This window comes from Bidens hawaiensis, unplaced genomic scaffold (genome assembly GCF_021521415.1).
Source record: "Bidens hawaiensis isolate Kalapana, Puna unplaced genomic scaffold, B.hawaiensis_p1.1 tig00419400_1, whole genome shotgun sequence".
NCBI lineage: Eukaryota > Viridiplantae > Streptophyta > Magnoliopsida > Asterales > Asteraceae > Bidens > Bidens hawaiensis.
In genome coordinates this window covers 52,785-71,912 of record NW_027504848.1, presented here as the reverse complement: position 1 = coordinate 71,912, position 19,128 = coordinate 52,785, and the positions used below count along the sequence as shown (strand labels likewise).

Genomic DNA, 19,128 nt, shown 5'->3' with positions numbered 1-19,128 from the left:
GTTAGATTTAATTGAAAACACAGGGGCATGATGTTAAACAATAGCATCTTTTAATTATGGTAAACAATAATATGTTTTTAAATCTGATTTTAATTGCCCAATCTTTCTGCTTAAAATCAACGACTCCCCCATTAACTGATTAATCGAACCAGAACAATAACTTACGACAAATTGTTCTTCATCTTACAATCAAAAATTTCATGTACGTGTTCTAGTTGATTTATTATCCTTCATCAGTTGAATTAAGATCTACAATCATAGTTTTTCCAAATTCAGCATCACTATATCTAAATCTGAGAAGAGATACAGGACGGCATCACCGAAGGTGTGAGGGTAGAGGCAGCGGTAACCGGCCACCCCTAATGCGACGCTGACTGGTCATCCATGCGGCAGTGTGTTATTAAGGGTGTGTTTGGGATTCCTTATTTAAGTCCAAAAGTACTTTATGTGAAAAGGAATTATAAACTTATGACTTTTAGAAAAGAAGTTTGTATAAAAGTGTTTGGATTAACTTATGTTAATAAGTTGTTTTTTAAGAAGTGTTTGGGAATATTATACCATTTAAGTTAATAAGTTAGAGAATCATAACTTTTCAAAACCCTCTCATTTTGCCTTGGCCATAAGTTAAAAACCACAAATCCTTATGGTTTGCCAAACACCTTTTACACATTATTAACTTTTCAAAAAGTTTATAAGTTATAAGTTGGTGGAAATAAGGAATCCCAAACACCCCCCTAAAATTAAGTTGGGGTCTTTGTCGGAGATCTACAGTCTATGGAGTAATGGTATGTTGGAATAAATCATAAAATTGTTGATGATAGTCAAACATAACAGGGGTGAGTGATTTGAATTAGGGTTTTGAAATTGAACTGAGGGGTTTTGGATCAGGGAAGTGTGAAGTGCAAATATGCTATTTTAATCGAAGAATAATGATAGGGATGACTAATCTCCCGTCATGGTTTTTTAGTGTTGATTTGCAAGGATTTGCATATGTTTTTTTAGAGATGTTATTAGTGTGTTTTTGTGCCCAAATGTTGGTTCCTTGTAACTATTTGAATCATAAACATAGTGTTTTTGCTCATGATGGTTGGTTATGATTTTCAAGATAGTGTGCTTTGCTCTTGAATGTCGATTATGACTTTCAAGCCTTGTAATTAATAAAACACACTGTAATATATATCTTTTTCATTAATGTTGGTTGCGATGTTCAAGCCAGTGTGTTTTTGTTTTTGGTGTTGTGTTTTAAATTTGGATTAAAATATGGTGATTTGTTTTGAACTTTGATTATTTTAATTTAAAACACATTGTTATATATCTTGTGCTGTTTTTGATGTTGTGTTTCAAATTTGGATTATAAAATTTTAATTATATATTGATAATATTTCCAAATATAATATAACACTCTGGACGATTATGCCCCTAGAGTGTTATAAAACACGTATTAAAATAAAACACACAACCTACAAAATACACTTTCCATCTAGACCATTTGATCACTAAATCTAACGCACCAAATTACTTCTTACACTTTTTAGACACTCCACTTCTTATTATATATATATATATATATAGAATGAAACCTATTTGAGTTGAGAAATCCCGTGAAAACCCTATGTAACATCGTTTTTTTACGTATGTAAAATATGTTGTTACATTTTATACAAAACATCGAATAAAAAAAGTTCTTTCCTATTTTTTTACTTTAAAACATTTTTTTTCAAGAGAGAGAAATGTTAATTTTACTTTTACATTTTTTATTAACTTTAATTGTGAACACAAAAATCAAACTTTAATTAAAAACATATGGTTGTGAGTGTTTTCCTAGAGTTTTCAAAAATTAAGTGAGTTTTTATTTTATCCTAACCATATATATATATATATATATATATATATATATATAGAGAGAGAGAGAGAGAGAGAGAGAGAGAGAAGATGGAATACAATAATATCTTATCGTAAAAAACGTACGCGACAATTGGGAGCGTCGATTTCAACATTCGATTCAGTTGCATTCAGTTGAGAAGATTCCGTTTATTTTCAGCGAGAAGTGTACGATTGTCTTCTGATACGTAATCTAAATTAAGTAATTTGCGTATTAACGGTTACGCATGTCCTGATTTATAGCTTAATCAAAATCAATTTCTTTTTTACAAACCATTTTTTGACCAAAATCAAACCAATTGAGTTTACGAACCAATTTTGAACCGATTTTTGATCTAGGGTTTTGAAATGGAAGACGATCGTGAATGTAAGTTTTTGCTGTGTTTGAAATAATTGACATTAGTTGTATAGTATGGTTTAATCGAATATGCTTCTACATGTTAGTGTTCTATGATTTTAGATTTTTTGAGCGTTTAGAAACGTATATAACAATCACATGATAATGTATTATCATGTGATTGCAAGCGTATTACTAGTGTGTGCACATGATAGCTTTTGAAGTTTAGAATATGATCATATTTACGAGCATGATAACATAATAGCTTTTGAAGTTTAGAATATGAGCTATTACGAGTGTATTAACAAGAAAGCTTTTGAAGCTTATAATATGAGCGTTTTGTGAGCGTAACACGCTAGTGTTGAGGTTGATATTCATTTTATGAGCTTTTTAACATGGATAGTAAGTGAAATATAGTAATTGAGCATTTTACGAGCGTAGTTAACATGATAGTAATATAAGGTTTGTAAGAGTGTTTTACGAACGTAGTTAATATGATACTATTTGTATGAGCGTTTCATTAGCGTCTAACATGTGTATTTATTTTAATTTTTGCAGATGACACAAGTATTTTAGTTGAAGATAAAGGAAATGAAATTATTCCCGAAGTTGCTTCTTGTTACAAACCTATTAAAGGAATGATGTTTTCGTCATCAGATCAAGCATATGACTTTTATTCTGATTATGCAAAGAAGGCTGTATTTGGTGTTCGGAAAGGTGGATCGTACATGCATGATGGCATACTAAAGACCAAGTATTTTACATGTTGTAAAGAAGGTCACAAGGCAGCCAAAAGTTATGATTCCAAAAGTGGTTATAATGAATCAAACAAGCTATATTATAAAAGGTGGAAAAGGCATACAATTAGATGTGGTTGTAAAGCACAACTTCAGTTAAAATCTATGGACGGTGTAATTTTCGAAGTTCATGATATTGTTGAAGGCCATAATCATAATATGGTAGCAGATTGTGATATGTAGTTTGTTCGATCAGCAAGGAAGTTAACACATGTCCAAGAGGGAACTATTTATGAGTCGTCTAATTTGAACTTGGGACATGTTAAAGCGTTCAATGTTATGAGAACACAGTATGGTGGTTTTGAAAAAGTGGGTGCAACTAAAGATGATTGTAAGAATTGTTTCATTGGAGAGTATGATGCTAAGATGATTGTTCAGAGATTATGTGCGAAGAAAACACTTTCATCTGATTATTCATTTGAATATGACGTGAATGACAATGGTGAGTTAATTCGTGTTTTTTGGGCTGATGAGATTTCAAAGAGTAATTATCTTGCATTTGGGGATATTATATCTTTTGATGCTACATTTAAGACTAACAAGTAAGTTATTGATCCATACATTTGCAATATAAAAGTTTTGTATTACGTTTTATGCTTTGTACGTATAAATAAGTGTAACGATTCCGGCAAATTCAGGTATACCCTAGCCGGAATATACTATTTACGTGTTATTCAATACTGAATATATGAATTATAATGTGTTTATACGAGTATATAAGATTCACAGTACGAATTATACTCGAATGAACAACTAGTCGTATCGGGATTACGATTAATCGATGAACGATTATTGAAACCCGAACGAATCAGGAGTTACATTATAGACAAAATATATAATGTTAGTGATGTTTACGAAGTATTAAAGCTTCGGGATAAGTGAATTATAGCACAGAAAAAGAATGGTAAGTTTAATGGTACGTCAGTACGCTAAACGAAACCTTTAACGCCAAACCAAGCAAAAGATAATCAATCAAGCCGAAAAAGATGCGTAATCATTAATAAAATGATATTTTAAGTCAATAAATGTCATGGTTTAAGTTTTTAAAGTTTTTAAGTCGGTTTTATGTAAATTTTATTTTAACCCAAAAAACGACCATTTTAGGCTCGTTTTAAGCCGAATTACGAGTTTAAACGAGAAACGAACTGAGCCAGATTATCCAAAACATTATCCGGATTACGAAAATCCGAATGTGTGGCCTAGAATGGATGTGTGGGCCCCACCCCACACATGACCTTGGACCGATCGGTCCTTGTACACACACATACACACTTCATTTCTTTTTTCTAACACTCCAAACTCTCAAAACTCTCTCAAACCTTCAACATTCATCCAAGTTCTTGATTTCCAACCAAGATTTACAAGGTATAACACATGTTTTAATGCTCGAATCTTGTTTCCAACTTCATGATCTTGAGAAAAGGAGGTTTCAAATGTAAAAATGGGTGAAAACCCGAGTTGAAACCGATTCTCGCATGATCAAGTGATGTATACAAGTTATACAAAGGATCTTGATCCAAGTAATGAGTTAAAAGAGTTTAGAACGAAATTTTACGGTTGAAATCTTGTAAAATGAGTTTCCATGTGAAAGACGGGTGAAAACCCGAGATGAAACCGACTCTTGCATGATCAAGAGATGTATACAAGCTATACAAGGGATCTTGGTCCAAGAAATGAGTAAAAAGAGTCGAGAACGGATTTTTACGGTTAAAACCTTTGTTTTTATATCAAAACCGACACCATGAAAGAAATGGTTTGATTGTTGGTGTAACTTGCTTGGTATGGTGTTATTGTGCTTGTAAGTGTTGTATCTAGTGGCTAGCAAAGGCTAGAAACCAAGATCTTTGCGATCTAACGCTAGAAAACACAAGGTAGTTCGGTTTTCGTGTGGTTCTATGATTTTGGACAGATTGTAGTGTGCTTAGAGTCGGGTCATGAAATTTCACAAAGATGATCTACACATGAAAATATGAGATCTGTGAATTTTTGGTAAATTTTGGATAAAGGATGAATATTTGGTGAATTTAATGCTCGGTTTTGGCCAAAAATGGTGAAAAATAGCTAAACTTCATGAAAAATTCTGGAAAATTAAAGATAAGCTTTTTATAACATATAAAAGTCACACACAAAATTTGAGCATAGTTGGAGAAGACTAAGTGGGATTTTCGGTAAAACGAGTTCTTGGGCTTTCTAGCTCGGTTTTTGTGAAAATGGCTTGAAAAATGAGTTTTGGGTTCTGGAAAAATTCCAGGGAGTTATGAGGATGGCAGGGATCATCTCGGAAAAATTTGGGATTTTTCTAAAGTTTTTTGGTATTTTTGACATATTTAGTGTTTTAATGATGATTAAAAATAGATAAATAAATGTAAATATAAAAATTAAATCTGGAAAAATTTTTGTAAAATTTCTTACTGTCAAAATAAGTGTTGTGTAAAATTTCAAGACCCGAGACTAAACGAGTAATTATTTGTGCTAAAAAGAACATAAAAACAAATTTCTAAAGCTTAAAACGTGTAAACCGGCAAAGTTCGCATAAGCGAGCTGACAGGTATATAAAAAAAAAACCCTAAAAATGGACCATTTTCCTAAAACTAAGTAAATTAAGTAAAAGTGAATCATCCGAAAATAATTCGGATGATTTGGGTAATTTTACCCGATTTTACTGTTTCCGGCACCTAAATGACGGAAACGGGCCCTGCGGCCAAACGGGGTGTCCAAACCGAGCTCTAATTTCATCACTTTAACTAAAATAACAGTCAAACACCATTTTTGGGTCGGGTGTGAACAAACCCATTCTTGAAACTAAAAACGGATAACCGTGCTAGGCACGCAAATCAAGGAAAACATAAAAATGATAATTTTGACCGTCAGACTCTAAGTAATGGCACAATCTGAGTCCTTAGAAGTATCACGGGGTTAACATTGTCCCCAGATCGAGTACAGTACTGGGTTAACAATGTCCCCAGATGTACCGATTGACACGAATTTATGGGAATTATATAGTAACGACTTAGATATCATATTACAGATCCAGGCTTATAGCAGTTCATTGTATCACGTCCCGACTCACAGAAAGGTGAGTTTTCACGAGCCCCTTTTTATTGAACTGTTTTAAATATTTTCCCGGGGCGGAAAACATGTCTCTATCCAAAGTGTTTAAGTACATGCTAATCGCATGGAAACGAATGTATTTATATAATGTTTATTGTACGAAAATCGTACGGTAATGTATTAAGATGGTAATTAACTTAGTTGATAATATTGTAAGGCCCGAAACAGTGTTCTGGGGTAACCGAGTTCCCAGAGGCTATTAAATGTGTTTCTGGGGTAACAGAGTTCCCAGAGGTTATTAAATGTGTTTCTGGGGTAACAGAGTTCCCAGGGGTATTTGAAAGTATTCTGGGGTAACAAAGTTCCCGGAGGTTAATCGTTATGTTTTGGGGTTAATAGAGTTTTCAATTGTGAACTCAGTATAATTACATCACTTACTTATGATTTTTATAATGATTTGTTATGGTTTATTTAAATTAGTGAAACTCACGAACTATTCGTAGTTGACCCGTTTTCTTTACATGCTTTCTAGGTACACTCAAATTGGAATGAGTGATATGTGTTCGATGCTGTGTGCTATTTTATGGAAGTCTGGAGATCTATATTTTGTATTAAATATGTTAATGTACTATCGGTAACACTTATGTGATAACGCTTAGATGGTTAAGAAACTCAGAACAATGTAATACGTTTAAATTAATGTAGTGGTGTTTTCTTTATAAACAATGCTGTTGATATCAGATGTGTCTGTTGCATCCCGTGTACGTTTCCGTTGCGGTTACGGGGTGTTACAGAACTTGGTATCAGAGCCATTGGTTATAAAGAATTAGGATGTCTTTAAAAGATACCTAAAATATAACCAGTAGCTCAAGTATTATAGGATCTGAATATCAACTAAATATATATTGTGACGAGATCGGGATGAACTTGGATGGACAAGTGGGTTATTATGGTCCGGAACATAATAACAGACTTGTCTGCACGAGGGAATTCAGGGGAAGTCACGGGGGACTTTAATAGGTAAAATTGGCAACATATGTGCAAATATGTGATAATATTGTTATGTGGTCAAGTTGTATAAGTAAGTGCATATTAATTTGATTATGATTTACATTATGGAAAGAACTATATGTTTGTTAACTTGTGTGCAGGTAAAATGTCAAGAACCCCCAGTGTGTCGATCGAGGAGGACCCGGAGGAGGTCAGCTCCGGGGACTCCGGGAGCCCACTTGTAGCATCTAGCACCGAGCCTTCCGAGGCTAGCTTTAGGAGTTCCGGCCAGTCCTCCCCAGCTAGGATTGCCAGATCCCCGACCCCACCCGCACCACAGGTCGCTCCTGCACCTCCTGGATTCGGACCCCGCCTCACGGCGCGGATCAGTATTCCACCTGTCCGACCTATCTCGCCCCCACCCAGACCTGCTACTCGCAGGGGCGAGTCCTCCAGCTCTCGTCCCGAGCCTGCGACTCTACCTGTGTGGGGTCTCCCGAGACAGGAACAGGACGTTGCAGCCTGGCTCCGAACGCTCACCGAACAGGTGAACGAGCACTCCGCCGCCCTGACGGTGGGAGTCCAGAGGAGAATGTACTTGGGTGATTGCATACTGGATCATCAGTATGCGATTGCCCAGCTGAAGAGGGAGTGCTCATACTCCCAATGGATGCTTGACCGGATGGAGAGTCGGGTTCGGGTTATGATGGCTGTGTTAGTGGTGTTGGTGGCGATGTTGGTGGGGTTGGTTTACCACCGTGTTTAGTTGTTTTGGGTCGGGGATAGACAGGGACCATTTTTTTTTGATACTCTGTGTAAGCAGTTAGTGGTGATGCTAACATGGAGTGAATCTTGTTTAGTTATAATACAACCACTGGCCCTTAGGAGGGTCTCTTATGGGGCATAACAATATAGATACTTTTGGGTATCATTCAAGCACTGACCCGTTGCGGGTTATGTCGAGATGATGCCGACATAGGCCCTATGTAGGAAAACTTATCTAATGTAATAGTGACAGGAAAGTAATATGAACGGATGTTTGTGTAATATGTACTAACGTTTATTAATGAATGGAATGTTTGTTGTGTTTTATGATTGGAATTTGTATTGATTATATATATTTTCTTGATGTTATGTAGAATGGCACCAAAACGTTCAGCCCAATTGTCGGAAGTGGACGTGAGCCGTCTGATTGCTCGCCAGTTGGAGGCGGCGATACCAGATATAGTATCGCGCATCGCCGCCAGTATTAACAACTCGACCAATCCAACCCCTCCGAGCAATCAAACGACCACCAATAATGACGGGGAACGAAATACTAATCCTCCGCAGAATGAAAACACGATTCCGAGTAATGACGCACCGCCTAGGGTGGTCGTTACTGATAGTAATGGCCCTATACCTACGGTAGAGACGAACCGTACTGAACCGATTCGTGCATCCAGGGGATGTTCGATCAAGGACTTTATGTTGTGCAAACCTCTAGAGTTTAGCGGGTCTGAAGGACCAAATGGGTTGGTTAAGTGGATCGAGAAAATAGAATCCGTGGTAAATATCAGCAACTGCCCCGAGGATTGTGTTGTTAAGTATGCTGCCTGCACATTCACGGACCATGCTTTGACATGGTGGAACACGATAGTGCAGACTCGCGGTCAGGCGACGACAAACCGCATGACCTGGACAGAGCTCAAGGCTCTTGTATTGGAACATTTCTGCCCGAGAAACGAATTGCAGAAATAAGAAAATGAATTGTGGAATCTGGAGATGCGGGGGGCGGACCACTTGGGTTATACGAACCGGTTTAATGAGTTGGCGCGATTGGTACCATGGTTGGTCACCCCAGAGTCGAAGAGGGTGGAACGTTATATTTGGGGACTAACTCCAGTAGTAAGGAGTATAGTCAATTCTGGGGGACACCAGACATATGAAGGTGCGGTGACGCAAGCGGGTATCGTAACGTACGATTTCGTAAGGAGCGGGTCACTGAAGGTGGCGGGAGAGTCCGCTGGAGGAAAGCGGGGTACACATGACCATAGGACCCATGAAAAGCAGCAAGGTAAACGTGCTAGACCCACTGCCCAGAACTACGCCATGACTAGTTCGGGCGGAAGGCAAGAACCGCAGAAGGGAACGTTTCCTAAGTGTGGGAAATGTGGTTACCACCATGGTGGCATGTGCAAAGAGGTGGTGTGCCACCGGTGTGGCAGGATCGGACACTACGCACCAAATTGTAAGACAAATCTGAACAACCTGAACCGACAACCGCAACCTATCCGTGCGCAGCCATTTAAGACCCAACCAGCCTGACAGCAGAACCCGCAAGGAAACCAAATGGTGACCACCAGCCGTGCTTGCTATGAATGCGGCAGCACGGATCACTTTAAAAGACATTGTCCGAAACTGAACCAGGGAGGAAACGGGAGGCAACCCGCGGGTCATGCATCGTCGTCCAATCCGGCGCGAGGCTGAGCATTCGTGATGGGGGCGAACGAGGCACGCCAGGACCCCAGCGTAGTGACAGGTACATTCCTCGTCTCTGATCATTACGCTTCTGTATTATTTGATACATGTGCCGATAGAAGTTTTGTCTCCGTTAGATTCCTTTCGATAGCAAACCTTCCTATTGGTGAAACCATAGAACCTTACACCGTAGAAGTCGCTAACGGTAAAACCATGATAGTTAATCAGATAGTTTGGAATTGCCCTTTTATTCTGAACGAACAATCCTTTCTGATTGACTTGTTACCGGTAGAATTGGGTAGTTTTGACGTGATAGTGGGAATGGATTGGTTAGCACGTAACAGGGTAGAAATAAACTGTGAAAAGAAAATCGTCAAGATCCGGGTGTCGGATGACGAGGAGGTATTAGTGCAAGGAGAAAAATCCGGCACCATGATACCATTTATATCCCACCTCAAGGTGTTAAAATATATATGTCAGGGATGTGTGGCGTATCTAGCGAGCCTGACGGCCACTGATTCTGAGGAAAAACGGGTGGACGATATCCCCGTGGTACGCGAATTTCCACAAGTTTTCCCAGAGGAACTTCCTGGATTACCGCCAACCCGACAGGTCGAATTCAGAATCGATCTGTTACCTCAAGCGGGCCCTGTTGCTAAGGCACCTTACCGACTTGCACCATCTGAGATGCAAGAATTATCCAATCAGTTGCAAGAATTGTTGGATAAAGGATTTATTCGTCCTAGTTATTCCCCGTGGGGTGCACCGGTACTATTCGTGAAAAAGAAGGACGGAAGCCTTAGAATGTGCATTGATTACAGGGAGCTGAACAAGTTGACAATCAAAAATAGGTATCCTCTTCCCCGAATCGATGATCTGTTCGACCAACTACAAGGTGCGAACTACTTCTCAAAAATAGATCTTAGATCGGGATACCATCAGGTTAGAATCCAGGAGGAGGATATCCCAAAAACCGCATTCCGGACTCGCTACGGCCATTAAGAATTCTTAGTGATGCCCTTCGGGCTAACAAATGCGCCAGCAGTATTCATGGATCTCATGAATCGAGTCTGTAAACCCTACCTCGATAAATTCGTCATCGTGTTTATTGACGATATTTTGATTTACTCGAAAAGTAAAGAAGAGCACGAGCAACACTTGAGATTAATTTTAGAGCTTCTAAATCAGGAGAAGTTGTTTGCAAAATTCTCCAAGTGAAACTTCTGGTTACAAGAAGTGCATTTCCTTGGACACGTTATAAACCATCAAGGAATACACGTTGATCCAAGTAAGGTTGAAGCAGTTAAGAGTTGGCAAGCGCCTAAATCGCCAAAGGAAATCCGCCAATTCTTAGGCTTAGTTGGATACTAGCGTCGATTTATAGAGAACTTTTCCAGCATCGCCCAACCTTTAACCCTCCTGACTCAAAAGGATCGAAGGTATGATTGGGGTGAAGAGCAGGAAACGACATTTCAAACGCTAAAACAAAAATTGTGCCAAGCGCCGATCTTAAGTCTCCCCGACGGAGACGATGGTTTTGTCGTGTATTGTGACGCATCCCGGAGAGGGTTAGGATGCGTGTTGATTCCAAATAATAAGGTCATAGCCTATGCTTCTCGACAGTTAAAAATACACGAGAAAAATTACACCACTCATGACTTAGAACTGGGAGCAGTTATCTTCGCACTTAAAATCTGGAGACATTATCTCTACGGTACAAAGTGCACCATCTTCACCGATCATAAAAGTTTGCAACACATATTCGATCAGAAAGAACTGAATATGAGACAACGAAGATGGGTCGAATTATTAAGCGACTATAACTGTGACATCCGTTATCACCCCGGCAAGGCTAACGTCGTAGCCGATGCCTTGAGTAGGAAGGATCGGGTGAAGCCATTGAGAGTGCGAGCGCTGGGGATGATAGTCCAGTCGAACATTTCGGATTTGATTCGAGTCGCTCAACGCGAGGCGTTGAAAGAGGAACAATTGGAAAAAGAGGGACTTTACGGTAACGAGAAGAATTTCGAACAGCGCGTGGACGAAATTCTCTATTTCAAAAATCGGATTTGGATCCCGACCCTCCATGACCTTCGTGAATTAATCATGGACGAAGCGCATAAATCGAAATATTCCATACATCCGGGATCGGATAAGATGTACCAGGATGTGAAGGAGTTCTACTGGTGGCCGGGTATGAAAAAGGATATAGCCACATACGTCGGCAAGTGTACGACGTGTGCGAGGGTTAAGGCGGAGCACCAGAATCCTTCGGGAATGTTACAACAATCGGAAATTCCCGAATGGAAGTGGGAGCAGATCACGATGGATTTTGTGACACACCTCCCCAAGACGTCCCGAGGACATGATGCAATTTGGGTAGTCGTGGATCGATTAACCAAATCGGCACATTTTATCCCGATTAGAAATAATTATAACACTGAGAGACTTGCGCAGATTTATATAAATGAAATTGTGTCTCGTCATGGGATACCCATCTCAATCATCTCTGATCGGGATAGTCATTTCACCTCCAAGCTTTGGCAAGCTGTGCAAGAAGCGCTGGGAACACGTATTAATTTAAGCACAGCATACCACCCTCAGACCGACGGTCAGTCTGAGAGGACCATCCAAACACTGGAGGATTTGCTTCGTGCATGCGTACTGGATTTTAAGGGAAATTGGGATCAACATCTCCCACTCGTTGAATTTTCCTATAATAATAGTTACCATAGCAGTATAAAGGCAGCGCCTTACGAAGCATTGTATGGACGGAAATGCCGATCGCCACTCTGCTGGACAGAAGTGGGCGACACACAGGTTATTAGATCAGATCTGGTCCAGGAAACGACCAGCAAAATTCTTGAAATTAAAAACAATCTGAAGGCCGCGCGGGATTTGCAGAAGAGTTATGCCGATAACCGTAGAAAACCGTTATCATTTGAGAAAGGTGATAAAGTGTATTTGAAAGTATCACCGTGGAAGGGTGTGATTAGATTTGGCAAGGCGGGGAAGTTAGCCCCTAGATATATTGGACCATTCGATATTACTGCGAAAATCGGTCCTGTAGCATACCGATTAGAACTGCCTGATGAACTGAGTGCAGTTCACAACGTGTTTCACGTGTCGAACCTGAAACGGTGTCTGTCGGATGAGACATCGGTGTTACCCTTAGAGGGTGTTCAAATAAATGATAAGCTCAACTTCGTAGAGGAGCCCATAGAAATAGTGGACGGTAAGATCAAGCAACTTAGACACAATAAGATCTCGTTGGTCAAAGTTAGATGGAACTCGCAACGAGGACCAGAATATACATGGGAACGAAAGGACGAATTTCGGAAGAAATACCCCCACCTATTTCCTCAAAAGGAAGTAGTTGACGCGTAAAATTTCGAGGACGAAATTTTTATAACGGGGGGAGAATGTAACGATTCCGGCAAATTCAGGTATACCCTAGCCGGAATATACTATTTACGTGTTATTCAATACTGAATATATGAATTATAATGTGTTTATACGAGTATATAAGATTCACAGTACGAATTATACTCGAATGAACAACTAGTCGTATCGGGATTACGATTAATCGATGAACGATTATTGAAACCCGAACGAATCAGGAGTTACATTATAGACAAAATATATAATGTTAGTGATGTTTACGAAGTATTAAAGCTTCGGGATAAGTGAATTATAGCACAGAAAAAGAATGGTAAGTTTAATGGTACGTCAGTACGCTAAACGAAACCTTTAACGCCAAACCAAGCAAGAGATAATCAATCAAGCCGAAAAAGATGCGTAATCATTAATAAAATGATGTTTTAAGTCAATAAATGTCATGGTTTAAGTTTTTAAAGTTTTTAAGTCGGTTTTATGTAAATTTTATTTTAACCCGAAAAACGACCATTTTAGGCTCGTTTTAAGCCGAATTACGAGTTTAAACGAGAAACGAACTGAGCCAGATTATCCAAAACATTATCCGGATTACGAAAATCCGAATGTGTGGCCTAGAATGGATGTGTGGGCCCCACCCCACACATGACCTTGGACCGATCGGTCCTTGTACACACACATACACACTTCATTTCTTTTTTCTAACACTCCAAACTCTCAAAACTCTCTCAAACCTTCAACATTCATCCAAGTTCTTGATTTCCAACCAAGATTTACAAGGTATAACACATGTTTTAATGCTCGAATCTTGTTTCCAACTTCATGATCTTGAGAAAAGGAGGTTTCAAATGTAAAAATGGGTGAAAACCCGAGTTGAAACCGATTCTCGCATGATCAAGTGATGTATACAAGTTATACAAAGGATCTTGATCCAAGTAATGAGTTAAAAGAGTTTAGAACGAAATTTTACGGTTGAAATCTTGTAAAATGAGTTTCCATGTGAAAGACGGGTGAAAACCCGAGATGAAACCGACTCTTGCATGATCAAGAGATGTATACAAGCTATACAAGGGATCTTGGTCCAAGAAATGAGTAAAAAGAGTCGAGAACGGATTTTTACGGTTAAAACCTTTGTTTTTATATCAAAACCGACACCATGAAAGAAATGGTTTGATTGTTGGTGTAACTTGCTTGGTATGGTGTTATTGTGCTTGTAAGTGTTGTATCTAGTGGCTAGCAAAGGCTAGAAACCAAGATCTTTGCGATCTAACGCTAGAAAACACAAGGTAGTTCGGTTTTCGTGTGGTTCTATGATTTTGGACAGATTGTAGTGTGCTTAGAGTCGGGTCATGAAATTTCACAGAGATGATCTACACATGAAAATATGAGATCTGTGAATATTTGGTAATTTTTGGATAAAGGATGAATATTTGGTGAATTTAATGCTCGGTTTTGGCAAAAAATGGTGAAAAATAGCTAAACTTCATGAAAAATTCTGGAAAATTTAAGATAAGCTTTTTATAACATATAAAAGTCACACACAAAATTTGAGCATAGTTGGAGAAGTCTAAGTGGGATTTTCGGTAAAACGAGTTCTAGGGCTTTCTAGCTCGGTTTTTGTGAAAATGGCTTGAAAAATGAGTTTTGGGTTCTGGAAAAATTCCAGGGAGTTATGAGGATGTCAGGGATCATCCCGGAAAAATTTGGGATTTTTCTAAAGTTTTTTGGTATTTTTGACATATTTAGTGTTTTAATGATGATTAAAAATAGATAAATAAATGTAAATATAAAAATTAAATCTGGAAAAATTTTTGTAAAATTTCTTACTGTCAAAATAAGTGTTGTGTAAAATTTCAAGACCCGAGACTAAACGAGTAATTATTTGTGCTAAAAAGAACATAAAAACAAATTTCTAAAGCTTAAAAGGTGTAAACCGGCAAAGTTCGCATAAGCGAGCTGACTGGTATATAAAAAAAAAAAACCTAAAAATGGACCATTTTCATAAAACTAATTAAATTATGTAAAAGTGAATCATCCGAAAATAATTCGGATGAATTGGGTAATTTTACCCGATTTTACTGTTTCCGGCACCTAAATGACGGAAACGGGCCCCGCGGCCAAACGGGGTGTCCAAACCGAGCTCTAATTTCATCACTTTAACTAAAATAACAGTCAAACACCATTTTTGGGTCGGGTGTGAACAAACCCATTCTTGAAACTAAAAACGGATAACCGTGCTAGGCACGCAAATCAAGGAAAACATAAAAATGATAATTTTGACCATCAGACTCTAAGTAATGGCACAATCTGAGTCCTTAGAAGTATCACGGGGTTAACATTGTCCCCAGATCGAGTACAGTACTGGGTTAACAATGTCCCCAGATGTACCGATTGACACGGATTTAATTTATGGGAATTATATAGTAACGACTTAGATATCATATTACAGATCCAGGCTTATAGCAGTTCATTGTATCACGTCCCGACTCACAGAAAGGTGAGTTTTCACGAGCCCCTTTTTATTGAACTGTTTTAAATATTTTCCCGGGGCGGAAAGCATGTCTCTATCCAAAGTGTTTAAGTACATGCTAATCGCATGGAAACGAATGTATTTATATAATGTTTATTGTACAAAAATCGTACGGTAATGTATTAAGATGGTAATTAACTGAGTTGATAATATTGTAAGGCCCGAAACAGTGTTCTGGGGTAACCGAGTTCCCAGAGGCTATTAAATGTGTTTCTGGGGTAACAGAGTTCCCAGAGGTTATTAAATGTGTTTCTGGGGTAACAGAGTTCCCAGGGGTATTTGAAAGTATTCTGGGGTAACAAAGTTCCCGGAGGTTAATCGTTATGTTTTGGGGTTAATAGAGTTTTCAATTGTGAACTCAGTATAATTACATCACTTACTTATGATTTTTATAATGATTTGTTATGGTTTATTTAAATTAGTGAAACTCACCAACTATTCGTAGTTGACCCGTTTTCTTTACATGCTTTCTAGGTACACTCAAATTGGAATGAGTGATATGTGTTCGATGCTGTGTGCTATTTTATGGAAGTCTAGAGATCTATATTTTGCATTAAATATGTTAATGTACTATCGGTAACACTTATGTGATAACGCTTAGATGGTTATGAAACTCAGAACAATGTAATACGTTTAAATTAATGTAGTGGTGTTTTCTTTATAAACAATGCTGTTGATATCAGATGTGTCTGTTGCATCCCGTGTACGTTTCCCGCTGCGGTTACGGGGTGTTACAATAAGTTTTTTATGTACAGGTACAAGATGGTTTTTGTACCATTCACAGCAATTGATAACCATTGTCATAGTGTGACTGTCAGTGCTGGATTATTAGCTTCTAAAACTATTGAATCGTACACACGGTTATTGGAAAAGTTACTTAAGTCGATTGGTAGTGCACCGAAGGTTATTATTACTGATCAATACACGGCTATGAAGCAAGTTATTTCATTTGTGTTTCCAAATACAAGGCAAAGTTTACGCATGTGGCGCATTATGAAGAAGGTTGCTGAAAAGGTAAAATAGAGTTTCAATTAAGTGTTTTAACCGTTTGCTTTAGCAATCACATGTTAGTATATTTAGTTTAATTTATGTGCGTGTTATGAGCATTTTAACATGATAATAATTGGGAGTTTATTGTATAAGCATTTCACGAGCGTAACATCATAGTATATTTAGTTCATGAGCGGTTTACAAGTGTTTGAAGTGTTTGCTTTAACTGAGCGTTTAACAATTGTTGTTATCAGGCGGGAGCCGATCTATGTAATAATGAGGATTTTAAGCGCAAGATATGAGATATTATGTGGATGGATTCAGTTAGTCATTCTGAATTTGAGGATAAATGGTAGACGATAATGGTTGAGTTTGAGCTTGACAAGTATAAATGGCTTATTTTTTATGTATGAAATCAAATTTGATTAGATACCTGTTTTTTATAGAGACGAACCTTTGTCTGGATTGATGCGTACAACATCAGGATCAGAGAGAGAAAACCATTTTTTTGGTCAAGCTACAAATTCTTAGTTAACACTAGTTGAGTTTTTCAACCATTTTGATTTTTGTATGGAGATACAGAGATACAATGGCAGACGGTGTGATCATGACAGTAGGTACACGTATCATGAGCTAATAACCAGAAGTTATCTTGAAAGGGAAACAGTTAGGATATTACAAGATATATCTTTAATGATGTTCAAGATGAAATGAATGAAATTGCGGGTGGTGTTTCACCATTTAGTGCTTCTGAATAAGAAGGAGGTTATTTGAGGTGTAAAATATGGAATTTTAAAGCGTATGTTCCAGGATTCTTGAGCGTTTAAAACATCTTTTAGTTTTAAAATTGTTTAACATTATTTTAATTAACCTGAGCGTTTTCATTATTTTTTAGGTTTTGTTTAAGAAGGATGGTGAATTTGGTGAAGAGTTTACTGTGATATACACTTGCAAAAGATTTTAATAATATGGTTTATTGTGTCGGTATATTTTCTATGTCATGTATTTGTATCAAGTTAAGAAATTCCCGAAAAAATATATAAATGATTAATGGAGAAAGAGGCTGCGGTGAATATCAAAACAATTCCAATCTTAGAGTTTGGTAATGATAACAAAAGGAAGATCCAAGTGAAATAAAATATGCCGGTGATACTTTATCAATAGTTATGTTGCAGATATCGATGAATTGAAAAAAGTGAGGGATCAGATGAATTTGATGGTTGAAAAAGCAGACTTAACTCGGTATGAAAGAGTATGCCCATCTAAAAGGGATAGATTTGCTGTTGTATTAGGATTTGAACAACCATCTGAAGTTACTATTCGTGTGCCTACTGAAATAAGGAACAAGGGTCGTGGCTCACAAAAAAGAGTAAAATCAAAGAAAGAGATAGCCATTAGTCGGACTGGGAAGAATTAAAGGGAGTGTCAGATTTATCACCTACCTGACCACACTAGTAGAACTTGCAAAGCATTGCAGCAGCAAGTACTAATGTTTAGTGAAGTATTTCGAGCATTTAGCTAGAATGAATATTTAGATAGAGTGAAGCATATTTCGAGCATTTAGCTAGAAAGATATAGCCATTGGTTTTGGTGTTTAACTGTATTGTTGAATAATGTGCGTTATATAATAACTGAAATTAGATAAGCGTATCACAAGCGTTTTAGATAAGCATATAATTTCAAGCGTAATAAAAGCGTTTTACAAAGTGTTCTTTTTTTTTTATTTTATGATACACCATATAACACACCATCAGACCATAGCAAAAGGATCCCATAGCAAAGTACCATTACAAGATCAGATAAAATGAAAGAAGAGAAAAAATTGACATCATCAGACCCATCTTCAGACCCCCATCACTCCTTCTTGATAATCTCACCCCCAACTTCTTTGAACTCCACGGTTTTTGTCACCGTAGAACCGTGTCAACCACAGTACTATACACCGAATCGTAGCATGAAGACTGTTGTTTCAGATACTCAACAACTTTCGTCTTGAACTCACTCTCTGGTTGCAGTAGGACTTCTTTATATGCATCAAGCGTTTTTGATTTTTCCTCAAACACATATTTTTTTTTATTCTTCAATGTCGTTGAGAAACTATTCATCTTTAGGCTTCTAAAACTCCAACCTTGCTTTCACAATGCTCTTCACAGTTCTATCAGATGAATACATTTTTGTGTGATTTTAAGTTTTTGAGTGTTAGTGTAATTGAATAACAAAACATTTGTTAAATATATAGACACAAAAAATAATTTTTAGTAGCTGAGATAGATTTATTCAATGCAATTAAGTTGGATGTAGGCTATCATCATCACAAAAATATTTTCCAAATAACTTGAGTAGTCATAAATGTAATTTATGTATTTTTAGGCGTAGGATATATATTTTTGAATTTTTGGTAGTTGACATAGAGTAATTTAATGTAATTAAGTTGGATGTAGGTTATCATCACAAAAATATTTTCCCAATTTTTGACAGGTGAGTGGTAATAAATGTAATTAAGTTCTGAATAAACTAGATTAAAAAAATAGTTTCTAACCAGCTACATTTGTGAGCGTATTACAAGCGTGTCAGCGAGTCTAAATTTATATTTTGTCTGTTTTGACCCGAGCATATTACAAGCGTGGGGAGACCTTATGGTCCAGTGAAACTTATAATTTGAATAAAATTTAAAATACAGTTGTGAGCGTATAGCAAGC

General features: G+C 37.6%; 2 protein-coding genes across 2 annotated transcripts; both read left to right on the top strand.

Moving 5' to 3' along the window:
- The first annotated feature begins 2,613 nt into the window (after positions 1 to 2,613).
- LOC143608675 (protein FAR1-RELATED SEQUENCE 11-like) lies at positions 2,614 to 3,198 on the top strand. The gene is made up of 2 exons (XM_077083644.1): positions 2,614 to 2,620; positions 2,777 to 3,198. Exons 1-2 carry the CDS (start codon positions 2,614 to 2,616, stop codon positions 3,196 to 3,198), a joined length of 429 nt encoding a protein of 142 aa, XP_076939759.1.
- Positions 3,199 to 3,294: 96 nt separating this feature from the next.
- LOC143608674 (protein FAR-RED ELONGATED HYPOCOTYL 3-like) lies at positions 3,295 to 17,393 on the top strand. Its single transcript, XM_077083643.1, has 3 exons — positions 3,295 to 3,557; positions 16,195 to 16,453; positions 17,325 to 17,393. Exons 1-3 carry the CDS (start codon positions 3,295 to 3,297, stop codon positions 17,391 to 17,393), a joined length of 591 nt encoding a protein of 196 aa, XP_076939758.1.
- Positions 17,394 to 19,128: the final 1,735 nt, after the last annotated feature.